We start from the raw sequence: 19,276 nt of genomic DNA, 5'->3' as shown, positions 1-19,276 counted from the left end.
TCTGACAGAAGTATTGCTACCCCAGCTTTCTTATCTTTTCCATTTACATAGATTATCTTCTTCCTTGCCTTCACTCTTAGTTTGTGTGTCTTTTGGTCTGAAGTCTCTTGGAGGCAACATATACATGGTCTTTTCTTTTTTTAAATTTTTATATATTCAGCCACTCTCTTCTGATTGCTGCATTTAGTCCATTTACATTTAATTATTGATAGGTATGTAATCATTGCCCTTTTGTTCATTATTTTCTGGTTAGTTTTGTACTTTTCTTCTGTTTTTTTCCCTTGTGGTTAGAGAACTTTTTTGTTCTTTTTTGTGTTACTTTTTTTATTCTTTTCTCTTTATTTATGGTGCATCTGTTTGAGGTTTTCAGTTTGTGGTTACCACAAGGCTCATATATAACAACCTATATATATAGCAGTCTGTTTTAAATTGATGGTTGCTACATTTGTAAGCATTCTTTTTTTAAAGATTTTATTTATTTATTTGACAGAGAGAGATCACAAGTAGGCAGAGAGGCAGGCAGGAGAGGGGGAAGCAGGCTCCTCACTAAGCAGAGAGCCCGATGTGGGGCTCCATCCCAAGACCCCAAGACCACGACCCAAGCCAAAGTCAGAAGCTTTAACACACTGAGTGGCCCAGGTGCCCCTGAAAACATTCTAAAAACACATTTTTACCCCCTCTGCCCATGCTTTGTTTTTGACATCATATTTTATGTATCCCTAACTACTGCAGTTGTAGTCGATTTTACACTTTTTTCTTTTAACCTTCCAACTAGCTTTATAAGTGGTTGATCCACTACCTTTACTCTAGGTCTGCTTTTACCAGTGAGATTCTTTCTCTTTCATAATCTTCTTCTAGTTATGGCCTTTTCTTTTCCACTTAAATAAGTTCCTTAAATACATCTTGTAAGGCTGATTTAATGATGAAGAATTCCTATAACTTTTGTCTGAAAAACTTTATCTCCAATTCTGTATAATAATCTTGCCAGATAGACTGCCCTTGGTTGTAGGTTCTCTTTTTCTTTTCATAGCTTAACATATTTTAGCAATTCCTTCTGCTCTGCAAAATTTTTGATGAAGAGTCAGCTGATAATCTTATGGGGGTACATAACTAGGGTTTTTATCTTTAGTTTTTTAATGTTATAATTATTGTATCTTGATATAGACCTCTTCAGGTTCATCTTGCTTGGGGCTCTCTGTGCATCCTGGACCTGGATGTCTGTTTCCTTCCCCAGGCTTAGGAAGTTTTCAATTATTATTGTTTCTTCATATGAATTTTCTGACCCACTCTCTTCTCCTCTGGTACCCACCCCTATAATAGGAATGTTAGTCCATTTGATGTCATCTGAGGGATTCCTGAAATTATCCTTATTAGATTTTTTTCTTTTTGTTCAGCTTGGGTGATTTCCACAAACATGTCTTCCAGATGCTGGTAGTACTTCGGCATAATCTAAACTGCTGTTGATTCCCTCTAGTGTATTATGTTATTCTTCAGGTCTGATTGTTTTGGTTTGGTTTGGTTTTTTCTATATATTTGTTGAAGTTTTGTGTTTCTTCTAAGTGTGGTAAGTATCTTTATGACTACTACTTTGAACTCTTTATTAGTAGATTGCTGATCTGTTTCATTTAATTCTTTTTCTGAGGTTTTATCTTGTTCTTTAATTTGAAATATATTCCTGTCTCCTCATTTTGCCTGTGTTTCTGTATGTTCGGTAGATGAACTATGTCTCCCAGTCTTGAAGGAGTGGGCTTATGTAGAAGGTGTCTTGTGGGACTCAGAAATGCAATCTACCCTTATACCAGAACCAGGCACTCTAGGGTTGTCACATGTTGGGTGTGTGCACTTTCCTGTTGTGGCTAGGGCCCAACTGCTGTGAACCTGCTGCTGGGCAGAGCTGACCCCCAGCTCAGCTGGCTGGAGCAGCCTGGTGCAGTCACTGTAGTTACACTGGTCAGCTGGGCTGCTCTCCCAGAGGAGGAGCCACTTTGGGGAGACAGAAGTGCTGGATCAGACCAAGGCTGCCCACTGGGTGTAGTGGCATGGAAACTATTTTGGAGAGGCACCTGCTAGAGCAGGCTGGTTAGATAGGTAAGGTCTGCAGAGGAACGTCAGGGCAGGACAAGGCAAGCAGTACTAGCTAGGTAGAGCCAGAAACAGTGCCTACCACCACTAAACCAGCGAGGTCCTCTGTCAAAGATTAATTGTATATAGTATACAATACAATAAATAATTATGTTTACTTCTGGGGTTTCTGTTCTGTTCCATTGATCTATGTGTCTGTTTTTGTGCCAGTACTACACTGTTTTGATTACTACAGTTTTATCATATAACTTCAAGTCCTGAATTGTGATATTTTTTCCAGGTTTGTAACTCTTTTTTTTTTTTTAAAGATTTTATTTATTTGACACAGAGAGACATCACAAATAGGCAGAGAGGGAGGCAGAGTGAGAGAGGGAGAAGCAGACTCCCCACTGAGCAGGGAGCTTGATGCGGTGCTCCATCCCAGGACCCTGAGATCATGACCTGAGCTGAAGGCAGAGGCTTAACCCATGGAGCCACCCAGGTGCTCCTGTAACTCCTTTTTGATTGCTTTGGCTATTCAGGGTCTTTTGTTATTCCATACAAATTTTAGGAGTTTGTCTAGTTCTATGAAAAATACTGTTCGCTTTTTTTTTTTTTTTTAGATTTTATTTATTTATTTGACAGAGACAGAGAAATCACAAGTAGGCAGAGAGGCAAACAGAGAGGGGAAAGCAGGCTTGCCGCTGAGCAGAAAGCCCAATGCGCAGGCTCCATCCCAGGACCCTGAGATCATGACCTGAGCCGAAAGCAGAGGCTTAACCCACTGAGCCACCCAGGTGCCCCTACTTTTTGCATTTTGATAGAGATTACATTAAATCTGAAGATTGCTTTGGATAGTATAGTCATTTTACCAATATTTGTTCTTCCCACCCATGACCATGGAATGTGTTTCCTTTTTTTTTTTTTAATGTCATCTTTCCTCACCATTTTAGTTTTCAGAGCATATGTCTTTTACCTCCTTAGTTAAGCTTATTTCTAGGTATTATTTTTGGTGCAACTGTAAATGGAATGGTCTTAATTTCTCTTTCTGCTCTTTCATTATTTGTGTACAGAAATGCAACAGGTTTCTGTATCTTGATATTATATCTTGTGGCTTTGCTGAATTCATTTATTAGTTCTAGTAGTTTTTGGTGGAGTCTTTAGGACTTTATTCTATATATAGTATCATGCCATCTGCAAGTAGTAAGTTTTACTGCTTTGTCAATCTAGATGCTTTCTATTTCTTTTCTTGCATAATGGCTGTGGCTAAGATTTCCAGTACTATGTTGAATAAAGGTGGTGAGGGTAGACATCCTTGTCTTTTACTGACTTTAGGGTAAAGGTTCTCTGTTTTTCTCCATTGAGTATGATGTTTGCTGTGGGTTTTTCATATCTGGCCTTTATTATGTTGAGTTATGTTCCCTCTAAACTTACTTTCTTGAGAGTTTTTATCAAGAATGGACATTATACTTTGCATCTACTGAAATGAGCATATTTTTATCCTCTTACTGATATGACCTATCATGTTGACTATTCATGAATATTGAGCCACCCTTGCACCATGGGTATAAATCCTACTTGATCATGGCGATTTTTTAAAAATGTATTATCAGTTTACTATTATTTTGTTGAGGATTTTTGCATCTATATTCATCAGATATTGGCCTGTAGTTCTTTTTTTATGTGTGCTGTATCTAGTTTTGGTACCATAGAATGAATTTAGAAATTTTCCTTCCTACTTCTTGAATAGTTTAAGAATAGGTATTAGCTCTTCTTTAAATGTTTGGTAGAATTCACCTATGAAGCCATCTGGTCCTGAACTTTTGATTCCTAATTCAATTTCTTTGTTAGCAATTGGTCTGTTCAAATTTTCTATGTTTCTAGGAATTTATCCATTTCTTCTAGGTTGTCCAATGTGTTGGCATATAATTTTTAATAATATTCTAATTATATTTCTGTAGTGTTTGTTATTTCTCCTCTCTCATTTGTGAGTTTGCTTTTCTTTTCTTTTCTTTTTTTTTTTTTTTTTTGAGGAGTCTAACTAGAGATTTATAAATTTTATTGATCTTTTCAAAGAACTAGCTCCTGGTATCTTTTTTTTTTTTTTTAACTTCTTTATCATTTATTTCTGCTCTGATTTTATTATCTCCTTCCTTGTGCTGGTTTGGGGTTTTGTTTGTTCTTCTTCTAGTTCCTTTAAGGGTCAAGTTAGGTTGTTTGAGCTTTTTCTTGCTAGAAACTTCCCTTAGAATTGTTTGCTGCATCCCAAAGATTTTTTGGTTGATTCATTCATTGTTTACTGGCACGTTATTTAAACTCCATGTATTTTTGGTCTTTCCAGATTTTTTTCTTGTGGTTGATTTGTAATTTCACTGACTTGTGGTTAGAAAAGATGCATGGTAGGATTTTGATCTTTTTGAATTTGTTGAGACTTGTTTTGTTGAGAATGTTCCACGTGCATCAAGTGACTCTTTAATACAAAATTTGTATTAACTGGTTCTAATGGTTTTATATGTAGTTTATTTTGATACTTAAAAGTATAATGAATGGGAATTCTTTATTTTAAGGCTAGTAAAACATTTAATATTATTTGATTTACTAGGCCTATGAATATAATACCTGTGAAACATCAAAAATAGTAGGTACTTTACCCTTTGCTTATATAATAAGCCCTAGTTCTGTGTGAAATATTAGCAGTCAATGAAACCAACAGGGCACAGCACTGGAAAAGGTCTGAAACATAACATTTTGGAAGAATCTGGCTTTCTAATGATGCTGTAAGAGTAAGAAATAAATGTAGTTTAAAAAACAAAGATAATACTGGTTTAATTATGTTTATTCACATACAGTTGCCATTAAAAGGTTAACTCATTCATAAAAACATTTCTTCTATTGTAATATCCTTTGCCTCTTTTCTCTTCCAAATAAATCCCCACCACATAGCAAAAATGTTAGAAGTTACAGTGCAAAGGAAGCAAATTAACTATTTTTTAAACCTTTAAAACATGACTGATGAACAGTTTTACAGAGTAGGTTGCCTATTAATATGTTACATATTAACAGATCTACGGTACCATTTTGGACAATCAGATTTGCTTGATATAAAGATGGAGCTGGAATTTTTGTCAAGAAGGTATTTAAACCTCTTAGAAGAGTTTTTATAAAGAACTGAAATCCCATACCATAAAGTGTTCTCTTCAGTTAATCATTTTAAATCAAGCCAGAAACTAGATCCAGCTCTAGGAAAACACTGATTTTTTGTTTTTATGCATCATGTAAACACTGCTCTGTCTATGCAGATACTCTTAGAAAAGAAAAACAGATTCTTTTTCTGGATATACATCAAAACCTAGGTTACCTCTGTGTAACATTTATTTAAAAATTTGACAAGAACATGTTAAATGTCGGCAAAGCTAATAGCACTCAATTTGATTATACATCCTAGCTTTCACAGAATTTGAGCTCACAAGACTCAAGTTCTATTAGGATAGACTCTTTCATTCATCAGTGTAGTATACCCAGCATCTGACACAGTACATGACACAAGGTATGTGTTCAATAAATATTTCAATGTTGAATATAACTTCTTAACAGCAAATGAAAAAAAGATACAACTCTGAATAAATTTGTCTCATGATGCAGCAATAGGTGCTTTTTGTAAGAATTCTAGGATTGCTTATAACTAGATCAAGAATTAGATAATTTCTTCTCAAACTAAAGGAACTCTTATAGGGCGGGAGGGGAATGGAAGCCATAACATTTTATCTTTCACAAAGCTAATTTGTGAAACATGGAATACGAGGCTAGGTAAAAACTACCATGATATTAAAAGTAAGGCAGTTCCAAAACTTATGTTTTGCATATTTATTGAAGAATCCCATTTTCTGACACTATTCCTAATACTAGATATTTTTTAAATATCTACTAACCAAACTACTAATATGTCTAATTAGCTCATCTTTTTAGTCTTTGAGTCCATGTTAGAGTTTTAAATATGGAAGAACTTATTAAGATTCAAAAGCATTAAAAAAAAAAAAGTCTAGGACCTAAAATAGCTATTGGATAATATATTTGTAACAGTATCATGATTTGTCCAGATGTACTTTTTCACCCACCACTCTCAAAATTAACCTGAAAGTCAATTATTAAATAAAACCCGATAATTTCAAAAATGATTGTTTGAACTTCTTAAATCAGTAGAGAGCTTTAACAATATTTTACTCTGAAATTAGAAAATTCTAAGCACATATAAAAAACACATTTACCTACTTCAATTAGGTCAATATCAGGATTTATCAAAATTCTCCATCAAAATTTTTTAAAAATCTTGATTTTTAGGTACTATAAAAAATATACACTAATCAAATGATATGTGTTTGGTCTGACCAATTCCGCAGTTAGAAAGGGAAAGGGAAAAAAAAAAACTTGTACAGTGAAATTTCAAATCCTAAACATTTAATCCTTTATTTGAGCCTACCCTCTCTCAAAATGTATCAGTACTCTTGTATACCAACTATAAGCAATATAGAAATTTCACTGGTATCAATTCTAATCTGTTTAGTCCATCCATTTTCTAACACAGTGAACAAACTTTTCTATCCAAATTCAAAAGAAGAATAATGCAAATCTCACTTTCTTGGTCACCTTTGAAGCCCAGGGCCAACCAGTCTCAAGAATAACCAAAATATGGTAGTCTGTTTCTGCAGTGAAAGCATTTTCCCAGTAATCAAAATTTTTCATCTGAGGAAATCTTTCATTGTTCTAGAAGCACAGTTCGAAGCTCATCTTCTTTATTGATCATCATTGAAGCAATTGCTCCATCATTAAACTCAAAAGAAGTACCTCCATCTACAACCATGCAGGCATCCCAACAACGAGAACGAACACACACCCTGAGAAGAAAGAAACATCTCATTAAATACTAAGTTTTCTTAACCTTTAATTATGGTTTCTTTAAAACTCTTAATATTTTTTGAAACTGGTAGATCATTTGGCCTTGATTTTCAAAATCAAGTTGTTCTTTGGTTTGAGAGAGTAATATGTATGGATACATTACCAAAATCTAATATTCAGGATAGTGCCATTCACCCAGACAGCTATGAGAGAACAAGTCCAGACTTGATGGAACTCACAGGCTTTTTTCATACCAAAAAATGTTGAGCTATTACAAGTGCTAATATTGAGCAAGAATGTAACTGTTTTCATAGTTTAACACATGAAGAGGCACAAATTTGTAGTGTACAGCTCAATGAACACGTTTGTGTAGTCATTCCTCCCCCAAATCAGGACTCAAGTGTGCCCCAGTTCCCCAGAAGCCCCCTGCTCACTGTCCTGAGGCCACTCCTTGCTACACATGCACTATTTTTTTTTAAAGATTTTATTTATTTATTTGACACTCAGAGATCACAAGTAGACAGAGAGGCAGGCAGAGAGAGGAGGAAGCAGGCTCCCCGCTGAGCAGAGAGCACGATGCGGGGCTTGATCCCAGGACTCTGGGATCATGATCTGAGCCAAAGGCAGAGGCTTTAACCCACTGAGCCACTCAGGCGCCCCACATGCACTATTCTAATGTCAGTCACCATCACAGTCAGAGCTGTTTGTTCTTAAACTTTATATAAATGGAAGAATACAATAGGTCTGCTTATGTGTAGCTTTCTTTTCCTTAATAGTATGCTTGTGAAACTTATCCATGGTTATTACCAGTAGTATTGGTGTGTTCATTTCATTGCTATATGAAAATACTTCCATTGTATGAAAATACCAAAATTTATGGCTCTCTTCTATTCACCAACACCCGAGTTTTTACTACTGGAAGCAGGGCTGCTGTGTATATTCATAATATTATTTTGTTTTATTATTATTTTTAAGATTTTACTTATTATTTGACAAAGAGAGAGAGGGAACACAAGCAGGGGGAGCAACAAGCAGAGGGAGAAGGAGAAGCAGGCTGCCTCTGAGCAGGGAGCCCAATGTGGGGCTCGATCCCAGGACCCTGGGATCATGACCTGAGCTGAAGGCAGCCTCTTAACTGACTGGGCCACCCAGGTGTGTATATTCTTGAGCATCTTTTGTTGCAGACATTTGTGTATCTACAGTTCTGGTGGAGGTACACCTAAGAGTGGGATTGCTGGGTCAATGCGTGTGCTATATTCAGCTTTGGTAGTAACTGCCAAGCAACTCTCCAAACTATTCCTAACAATACCTAAGTTACAGTTACTCCCACCTTATAGCAACTAGCATCTCAGCCCTTCTGTTGAGTGTGGATGGTATCAGAATAGGACGTTTTAATTTGCATTTCCCACAAGAATAGTAAGTTCAAGGATGTTTTTCATACACGTAACCATTCAGATACCTTCTGTAAAATGCTTGTCCAGAACTTTGGCAATTTTTCTACTGAGCTGCCTTTTCTTGTTGAGTTGTAGGAATTTTTACAATACTCTGGATATAAGTCCATTGCTGGATATAGGTACTGCAAATATCTCACTCTGTGGCTTGCCTTTTTTTTTTCCTTAATGTTGTCTTCATTAACATAAGTTCTTAATTCTAATATAGTTCAATTTTCCAATCTTTTGTTACTAAGTGCTTTATATGACATGTTTAAAAAATACTGCCCAACTGCTAAAGTCATGAAGCTTATTCTGTTTACATGAGCAAAAATTTAAATGTCTTTGTAGTATCACCTAAACTGAGTACAGATTTATTGAGTAATCAAAATTAACTCTCAAAGGAGTAAAATGAGTTTCCTTGTTTTTCCTAGAAAAAAATCAACAGTATTTTTTTAAAAAGAATATGTACACTGTATAAGCAGCAATTCAAACTTAAACCATTCTTTGCCTGCCATGAGACAGATGACATTTAGTTTTTTCAGAAAATTGGACAACCTTTACAAAATAAATTATGTATTTTTTTATATCCACCCTTCAAAAAAAATCAAACCTGCTAGATGTGGAATAGGGAGGGGTTAGTTTTAGGGAAAAGGTGACAGAAATAAGTCCTACTCTAAAAGTTTATTGCTACAAAACTGAGGTTTTATATGAATGTTTATCTTGCTTTTCATCCCATAGCACATAAAAAAAAGTTGCTTTCCAGAAAAAGTGATTTGATCTTGTATGTCTTAATATATTAAAACAAATCCTCATCAACCAATTAAATATTTATGCTCCTTCTATTTACTGTACCATTTTAGAGAAACTGTTAAGTACGTTAGAAAGGAAAATACCATTCTCACCAGGTTATACAGCATGACACCTCATTAGTTCCACAAGTTCTATACCTTTCCTACCAGATTAAGTTTGAATGAGTGGAGTTCATCAAAGTGAATACTTGAAAACCAAGAGTCCTTTATAATTACAAGAAATGAAAGCACAGTCACAAGTCATCCTTTGGAAGCTTACTTTGAGGAGAAGCAGCGCTGACGACTGCTGGAGAAAACTCTATTTGCTATTGGTTCTCGAATACTGAAAAGTATTTTTGGTTCTTCTGGACTGAAGAGCAGCGATTCATTATATTCATTTGTTACTATGAAGAAAAAAATGTAATAGCACAGTCAATGCAAGATGGTCACTTCTGAGAAGTGCAAAATGAAAAATGAATGCTATCTCCTCTTCCCAACTTAAAAGCAACTCTGTTTCACACAAAGTTTCTTGGAACTCACAATACATTCCATTAAAACAAAACAAAATGAAAGAAAAAAACCCACCTTATAAATGAGGATTAGGTTCTAAGATTAGGCCATCAAAGCCTGTATCAACCACAATATAGCAGAAATAGATATACTGGGGTGGGCTACAAAACCAGTAATTAAACAGAAGGAACTAGCTCGAGGCACCCAAATGGAACTTGGGCTCCAACAGTTCCCTTGCCAAGGTCCCTTCCAAAATACCATGTCAAAGTGTTCATAAGTTAATTGTCTTGATGTAAAATGCAGTCTTAAACAATAACAGGCAAAATATGCTTTCTCTAATGAAACTGCGATTACTCAAGATATTTTTAGAAATCTTTGAGACCTGATTTTCATAACCAAGGGGCACATCAAAGTTGATAGGCAAAGCACATATTGGTTAAAAACAACTGTACAAAGAAATCAGGCTTGTCAGAATGTTTACTTGAACACCACATTAAAACAAATTGTAAGACTGTCAGACAATCTAGCTTATTTACTAAAATTTCACTTACATTATTTGGCTCTTTGAAAATAATATGTCAGAAATAAAAATGTGCTTTTCTGGAGAGAGAGACAGACAGACAGACAGACACACACACACACACACACACACACACACACACACACAGTGTCCTAGCTCCAGGGGGCCTAGCTGGCTGCAGTCACTAGAGCATGCAATTCCTGATCTCGGAGGTGTGAGGTCAAGCCCTATGTTAGGCACAGAGAGAACTTTAGGAAAAAAAAAAAAAAAAGTGCTAGCTCCAAACGAAGTTAATTCCAGAAATGTCTGTAATAGTGACTACACCATGTGCTTTCACTATTGCTTCTAAAGAATAGTCAAATTTTCAAAGGAGTAACATTCACTCAATAGAGCAGGAAAAAAAAAAAATCACTGTATTTTACATATACCCTTAAATTTACATGCCTGATATGTTTCAGTTGTTTTACATAATTATGTTTTAAGTTAAATTATATAATGAATCATTACTATAAATGCCTAATTTTCCTTTCTTTGACACATACTTAATGTTAATCTTTTTAGTCTCCAATAGGGAGAAAGTCCACTTTAGAGAGCTGAAATGGACTTCAGAGATTTAGTCCTGTTTTTTCAAACTATTACAGGCCAGGCATCTTCCTCAACAAAGGCAGTTTTACCTGGAAATCCGAAATATTCACGTAAGTGAACTGACACTATTAAATATATAAGTAGATTCACTATGAAAAAGTTTGGAGTTTTTAAAAATATAATTGACCTTGAAATCTCAGGATACTCTTCAGTTAGAAATAGAAAGGAGAGCTTTAGTGGGAAGTCTGTACAAAAATGTTCCTGATAGACGAGTTGGGACTTTAGTGAGTTAATTTCATATGCAAATCAAAGGAACATGTTTTCTAATTTAAGAATTTAAATATATAGAAAAAAAATTTTAAGAATAAAGTTGAAGCATCCCTATGCCTTCATTACCAATCTACTTCCACTTCCTCATCTTACAGTCCAGGAAGCAGAGGAATAGAATCAGTCTTGCTCATATTTTCAGTGAGTGACTGGTCTGCGATTGGACCCCAGGTGGTCAAACTCCCTGATCAGTAGTATTCTTTCCCAACAGGGCTAGTTCTCTCAAGGGAACCCTGAAGCAACTGGCAGGAGTAGGTAGTCAAAAGTTAAGGAGAACATTTTAGTGAATGTGAAGATAAAGCATTCACAGCTCAGGGAATTTCATTTCATTCACAGGGTATTAATGGCATACTGAATTTAGGTAATCATTTCCCATTTGCTGATCTATATTTTTCCATATTTTCCTATCCCCCAGGACATAGTCGTAGTGTTAACTACACTACATGTCAAAACCATGTGTTTTGACATAAAGGTTATATATTTCATAGTTCACAAAAATATAATATATAAAAAGTCCAGCTCTAAACTTTTTATTGCTTAAATATATGTAAGGGGATAGTATATCAAGAGACTGTTTGAGTCAAAAAAGTACTATGCTTTGCTAATTAGACAAGTTCACTTCACAATAACATCCTCAAGATCGATGCAGAACTTAAATGAAACTGTTAGTAATTATGATCATTAGTCACTGACCTTTCTCTACCAATTCTCTGTTCAATGGAAGATTTAAATTCCCTTGTCGTTTTGCTGTTGAAAAAGGAAAGGGGGAAATAAATACCTTGATTAAATAATGTGTGTCATATAACAGCTAACATATAATAATATATACATATTATATAGCATATAATTGTAACATAATAGCTATTATGGTACTCACCAATATTTAAAACATCTTCCACAGCCTGAGTTGCAACCCTGTTAATATTGAATGACCTAGAAACAAACATAAGTTCTTTAATTCTATAAACATACTAAAAATGAAAAAGAAATTATCTACTTAATATATAAAAAAACTCTTAGAATTATCAAGGAAAAAAAAAAAACAGCCAAAAAAATAATAGCCACTTCACCCAGTTTTAAAAAGTGGGCAAAGTACGTTTACAGGTCTGTATGAAAACAGTTATATGACAAACAGTTACAGGCCTATATGAAAAAGTGTTCAATTTTACTCCTACTAAGGAAATACAAATTAAAGACTGATAATATATTGGCATAGATATCATAAAAACATTCTCATATACTGATGGGTTTATGGAAGTTGCAGTTGGAGGGCAATTCTGTGTTATTAAAATTTTAAAATGAACATATTCTTCAATCTGCTAATTTATCCTAAAATATACTTGCATCTATAATACACAAAGACATGTACAAGATTATTTACTGAAGCATTGTTAATAATAGCAAAACAACTCATATCCATAGGAAATAGATTAAATGTTACTATGTAGATATTAAAAAGAATAAAATAGAACTGAATGTGCTGACAGATAATGGATATGTTAAGTTAAAAGCCAAAGGCATTATATAGTATATATAAATAAACAGGGAAGTATCATATACAATAAAATGTGTATACACACACACATATATATATGGGATGGTTGTGTCTGGAGATTAGTAATAGAGATATGAAATGAAAGACTAGCTTTTCATTTGATACCCTTTTATACTATTTAACATTTTTAATGTGCAAATATCTCTTTAAATTACAAAACAGAAAAGATGAGAAATTTTTACTACTGTGTGATGCCTTGCTTAACCACTTATGAACAAATATTAACACAAACATGAATCACTTTTTTTTTCTTAAAGATTTATTTATTTATTTGACAGTGAGAGGGAGAGATAGAGAGCACAAGCAGGGGGAGCAGCAGGCTGAGGGAGAGGAAGAAGCTGGCTCCCTGCTGAGCAGGGAGCCCGATGTGGGGCTTGAATGTGCGGCTCGATCCCAGGACTCTGGGGTCATGACCTGAGCCAAAGGCAGCCTCTTAACCAAATGTGCCACCCAGGTGCCCCCATGAATCACTTAAAAGTAGCTCTGTCCTTGGGTCTACAAAGATGGTTATGGAAGGTTTATGTTCTCTTTTTTTTTTTTTCATTCTTTCCAGTGATTTAGAATTCTGCTGCTGCCTCACAACTCTTCTCACATAGCTTCAGTAGATAACTCAATGACCCACACACTCTCAACGTAATTCAGTGATTCTTAACCTTTTTTGAGGAGGGCAAGTAACAGATACTCTTGCATATCCTTCTAACTCTATACCCTTCACATTTTGAGAAATGTGGTAACATTGTGGGCATTCTCTTAACAATGCAGATACACAAATTTTTGTAAAAATTTGGGGTCACTCACAGTCCACATACCTATGCTAAAAAAAAAAAATCTCAGATCTAGCCATTGCCTATTCTATTTTTCACCATTATCTACTCCAATTTCTTACTACAACCACACCAAGCCCATTCTTGCTCATACTTACTATGTGGCATGAAGCAAAATACTTTAGGTATCCTGACTCATTGTTTAGTATGAGATGCCATACCTATCTCATTAGGATTACTGTCACACACTACAGGGCCAGGCATCTGTGGCACCACCTGACTCATGGCAAGAACTCAATACTGAATGAAAATACCAAATGAAAAAGATGTACATGAGTTATATCCTAATTCTTCTGAATATTAACATTATTGGAAGATACTGTTTTAGAACTCTATTTTAAATTAAGAAGTCACATAAAATGAGCTATATTTATTAGGGTTCCACTGAATTAAAATATTGATGTTAAGACTTAAGAGAACAAAAGTCTTCTATGACTTGATCTAACAGTCCTAGAACTAAGACTTATTCAGGATACCACAAGACAACCCTAACTAAGTCCTCTGAATAGGGGTTAAATTAAGAGGAATTCCCTATGGTTGCAAACTGGATCTTCAGCCAGTTCACTCTCCCTTTAGGAGTGGTTTATATTCTACATCAAAGACAAACTATATGCTTAAGGGGGTCTTAGCTAGCCCATCATGACTTTTTTCTTAGGTCTACAACTTTCAACATTCTAAACGTTCCCAAATCACACACAACTTCCATTAAAGACAATCCAACTGAAAGACAAATTGAATCTCTTATCTTCTTAAGCCAGTAAAGCTTTCTCTCCTCACTTAAGTTCATCCTTAAATTGGCCATGACAGAATGTATGGAGGAGAGGTATTGGCAATAGTCCTAAAAACTAACAGAAAGGCATGTGATCGAACTCTGTAGTACTTCTCCCAGTGAATGTAGCTAATTCCACACTAGGAAAAGGACAGAGATAACTGTGAGACAATTCAGAGACAATCTGCTATGCAACATAACCCTTACCTCCTCTGTCCTGTGGAGGAATTTTTAGAAATGCAAAATGGGATCGCTAATCCCCACTTGCTGTGTGTGTGCATGCGCACATACTGTGTGTGGGTGTGTGTGTGCATGCGCATAGTCAGGCCATCTTCTCCATCCTTTCTTGTCATAAAGCCATGTGACAGAGTTCTAGCTACAGGAATGAGAACGGAAGTCAAGCACATGTCTAAGCCTGTGTCCTGTAAGCCTCCCATAGGTGATCCTCCAAGTTTTTCCTCCTTCTCTGGCTTGATATATGTAAGTAGAGGGGACTTAAGCAGTCATGTTTAAAAGACGGTTGAGCCACATGATGGAAGGAGCCTGGATCCCTGAGTCACCACTTACAGATCCACCTCCCAACTAAAGACCCACCTGGACTTTTTAAGAATAAGATATAAACTTCTATTTTGTTAAGTCACTGAGATTGGGGGGTTATCAGTAACAATAATTATCTTATCCAAAGTTACACATTTCCACGTTTCATGGTCAAAGCAAGGACTGAGAGGTCACATAGGAAAACTTCTATCTCCATATCAAGAACTGAAAGAGTAAAAGAAATAGGCTATCCTATTCCTTTCTTTCCAGTGATCCCTAAGGTCTATGGTTTAGAGTTAAGTCCAGAACTTAAATCTGTCTTCACCATTTATTAGCCACATGGCTTTGGGAAACTCCTGAGACTTTAATAATACTCTATTAAGAAAAATAAAATCACTTACTTCCAAAGTATTTTTGAAGATTTAAATAATATATGTAAGCTCAAGACAAAACTTAGAAATGGCAGTTTCGCTTATTTGCGGAGCATAAGGAGTAACACGGAGGACACGGGGGAGATGGAGGGAAGAAGTGAGTTGGGGGAATTGGAGGGGGGAGACGAACCATGAGACTGTGGACTCTGAGAAACTGCGGGTTTTGGAGGGGGGGGGCGGGTGAGCCTGGTGGTGGGTATTAAGAAGGGCACGTATTGCATGGAGCACTGGGTGTGGTGCATAAACAATGAATTCTGGAGCACTGAAAAGAGATTTAAAAAATAAAAATTTTTTAAAAATTAAAAAGAGAGAGAGAAAAATGAGAAAAAAAAAAAAGAAAGGAAAAGAAAGAAATGGCAGTTTGATAGACATATACCTTTCTCTCAGCTCTTCTGGCCCCCAGGCTTCTCTTCTCCACCTCCCCACCACAATCTTCTGAAGAGAACAAGGACAACAGACGAATGGGAAATGCAATCACAGCAAAAGAACGATCCGTACGTAATAAGAGGGAATAAGGCAGAAGATGTTAGAAGCATGCAAGCTATGTAGGGTCGAAGAGAGAAGAGGCTGAGTGACCAAGGGGGCAGGGACAGGATACAGTTAGGGACAGAGACTTCTAGACAGAGACACAACACTGGAGACCACAGGAGACTTTAACAAGCAACATAGAAAAGATGGAAATTCTAATTTAAGCCATACTCATGTCCAACATCAACAGAGGACTCAGCTGTAAGGTGTGTGGGAGTGGAGGGCAGGACTGTTTTACAAGCCTAGTGGCTCTTATTCTTTACGCTCTTCTTACTACTAAAAAGTTGAAAACAAAAACTATCAAAATCACACATGGATACACACTCCAAAGCAAAAGCCAAAGCTAATTCCCTGCCTTAGCATAACCACTATTTCACTAAGATTAGCAGTTTACCTTGATAATTCTTCAAAAAACCTAGTGACACATCTTTGAATTGCAGGAATTGTATAGACTGCTCCCCCTCTGCATTTAGAGCTGGCGGTCAAAAGGGCCAAACACACCTGTTTTACAGTCAAACACACCTGTGCTTGTATCCAGTTTCTGACACTAATTGTGACCTCCCCCTAATTATCCTTGCAAAGCTTCATTTTCTACCTTTATAAAACAGGGATACAACTACCTTCTTGCAGGATTTCTGTAAGATTATCAGTGTATAAAAAGCACCTAGTACAGTGTATGCAGAGTAGCAGAAGCTAAATGACTAAGAGCTTGTAATTATAATCCATACAACAGAACCTACAGAATCAGAAGATAATCTTATTTTTTTATAATTTTTTAATAAACATAATGTATTATTAGCCCCAGGGGTACAGGTCTGTAAATCGCCAGGTTTACACATTTCACAGCTAAAGTAATCTTATGTTATCTGTTCCATTTCCCCTCACTTTGCCGAAAAGGAAAGTTGTACAAGATCACAAAGCTAGTTAGTGGTTTAGCCCGGGCTCTAACTTCCAGGCTAGTGCTCTTTTCAATTATACCACTTTGCCCACTTTGGGGGCGGGGTGGGGGAATCAGAATACCAGAAGAGGAGAAGGAGAAGGATCCAAGAAACCATTTCTGATTCTCAATACAGTTTTCAACAAGTAACACATCACAGTGAGCAGAAAAGATGTTATGATAAATTAAAGCAGTTAACTGTGATGTTTACATTTTATGAGAGGGTTACACAATAATTTTATAACATATTAGATTATTAAATTTATTTTTTCAAACAATTATTGATAAAAAGTCATCTTAGAGTGTATCTTTGTGTATGGTGTAAGAAAATGGTCGAGTTTCCATTCTCTTACACCATACACAAAGATAAACTCAAAATGGATAAAAGACTTCAACGTGACGCAGGAATCTATCAAAATCCTAGAGGAGAACATAGGCAGTAACCTCTTCGACATGGGCCACAGCAACTTCTTTCAAGACACTTATCCAAAGGCAAAGGGAACAAAAATAAAAATGAACTTTTGGGACTTCATCAAAATCAAAAGCTTCTGCACAGCAAAGGAAACAGACCATAAAACAAAGAGGCAACCCACGGAATGGGAGAAGATATTTGCAAATGACAATATAGACAAAGAGCTGATATCCAAGATCTATAAAGAACTCAAACTCAACACACACAAAACATATAATCACGTCAAAAATATGGACAAAAGATGTGAAGAGACACTTCTCCAAAGAAGACATACAAATGGTTAATAGACACATGAAAAAATGTTTATCAGCATTAGCCATCAGGGAGATTCAAATCAAAACCACATTAAGGGGCACCTGGGTGGCTCAGTGGGTTAAAGCCTCTGCCTTCGGCTCAGGTCATGATCCCAGGTCCTGAGATCAAATCCCGCAACCAGCTCCTTCCTCGGCGGGGAGCCTGCTTCTCTCTCCACCTCTGCCTGCCCCTCTGCCTGCTTATGCGCTCTCTCTCTCTCTCTCTCTCTGACAAATAAATAGAATCTTTAAAAAAAAGAAATACAGTTCTCACTAACCCTCAGGAAAATAAGATCTTATCCAATCTTTAAATAGCACTTCTCATTTCCAAAGGTTCATTTATTTGACAAAGATGAGGATTTCTTTTTAAAAGATGTGAAGTTATGAAGTACTTATGAATGAATATGGTATCTGAAAATTAACTCCAAATAATATAAGACAAAAGGAGACATCAGGGGAACAGAGTAAACGATTGGCATGTGTTAATAATTATTGAAACTGGCTAATGGGTACATGGATATTGATTATACTATTTGGTTTACTCAAATTTTTCCACCATAAAAAGTTTTTATTAAAAAGTAATGCTGAGGGGCGCCTGGGTGGCTCAGTGGGTTAAGCCGCTGCCTTCAGCTCAGGTCATGATCTCAGAGTCCTGGGATCGAGTCCCGCATCGGGCTCTCTGCTCAGCAGGGAGCCTGCTTCCCTCTCTCTCTCTCTGCCTGCCTCTCTGTCTACTTGTGATTTCTCTCTGTCAAATAAATAAATAAAATCTTTAAAAAAAAAAAAAAAGTAATGCTGAAAAAGCATTACTCCATTTTCAACTATCCAAACAAAATCAGTTTAATAAGTACTGTTTTCTGCTGTATTTGTGAACATGTAGTCATTTAAAAAAAATGAGTGAATATGTAATAGGTACTAGGCTATACACACAAAAAATTAAGGGAGGGGGAAAAACTACACACACACATACATAACACAAAACCACAAGTCACCATTCCCAATGCCTCCTATTGCTTGAACCAGCTGGGTGTCAGCTGGGCAGAGAAGAATGTGGTAAGTGCTATAATAGTGCTAGGAGGAAAAAGTGGAAGGGATGCACCAAAAGACGGTTCATTATGCTGATGAACTAGATTCTAGTAGAGATTTCCTACACAGAGTGACGTCTGAAGACTGGATTTTTCAGCCGGGGGATGGGAAGTGGAGAACGTTCAGGCATTCAATGCAGGAAGCTCCACTGAGCAAACACAAAAAGCCTGAGCGAGCAGGTTGTGCCGAGCATCACAAGTAGCCTGCAGAGTGCCCGGCGTGCTGGCGGATGAGGGCAGGACAGCAGTAGGCTGCGAAGGTTCCTTAGGTCATATTTAAAGGGTCTGACATACAGACTGAATAATCTGAACACAGCCAGAAATAAATGAAACTTTTACAGCACAGAAGGGATACAGCCAACTTTTTCTACCTTTTAGAAATACTACTCTGTTAGCAGTATGGATGACAGCCTGGAGAACAAAGGGTGAGGCACAAAGAATATTCACTAAAAAGTTAGGAGGCCTAGACCAAAGAAATAGCAGGAGAAATTGAAAAAGAGGGGCAAGGACTTCAGAAGTGTGACAAGCAGGATTCAGAGGCTGGGATGTGTAAGGGGGAGACCAGGGAGACTCAAAACTAAGAGCAAGGATTGGGGGAGTAATGCTTTTTCTCTAGAGCATGAACTCAGGGTAACAGTGTTGCTATTTAGGAATACAGGGATCACAGGAATAAAAACCTGAAGATAATGTGTTAAGTTTTGAATGTGTTGAATTTGAAGGTCTATTAC

The 19,276-nt window shown here is 36.4% G+C and overlaps 1 protein-coding gene across 4 annotated transcripts in view; it reads right to left on the bottom strand.

The window, feature by feature from the left end:
* Window positions 1-4,879: 4,879 nt before the first annotated feature.
* Window positions 4,880-19,276, bottom strand: part of NADK2 (NAD kinase 2, mitochondrial) — a 43,870-nt gene continuing 29,473 nt past the window's right edge. For all 4 annotated transcript variants that reach the window (XM_044232693.1, XM_044232702.1, XM_044232676.1 and 1 more), the window contains 4 exons: window positions 11,995-12,050; window positions 11,811-11,864; window positions 9,456-9,579; window positions 4,880-6,953 (listed from right to left, as the gene is read on the bottom strand). In XM_044232693.1, coding sequence (XP_044088628.1) covers window positions 6,815-6,953; window positions 9,456-9,579; window positions 11,811-11,864; window positions 11,995-12,050 — 373 coding nt within the window. In that variant the 3' untranslated portion in view covers window positions 4,880-6,814. The remainder of the gene's footprint in view (window positions 6,954-9,455; window positions 9,580-11,810; window positions 11,865-11,994; window positions 12,051-19,276) is intronic.

The sequence above is a fragment of the Neovison vison genome, chromosome 1, assembly GCF_020171115.1.
Source record: "Neovison vison isolate M4711 chromosome 1, ASM_NN_V1, whole genome shotgun sequence".
NCBI classification, from domain to species: Eukaryota; Metazoa; Chordata; class Mammalia; order Carnivora; family Mustelidae; genus Neogale; species Neogale vison.
The sequence above is the reverse complement of the archived record's forward strand: the minus strand, read 5'-3'. Positions and strand labels throughout refer to the sequence as shown.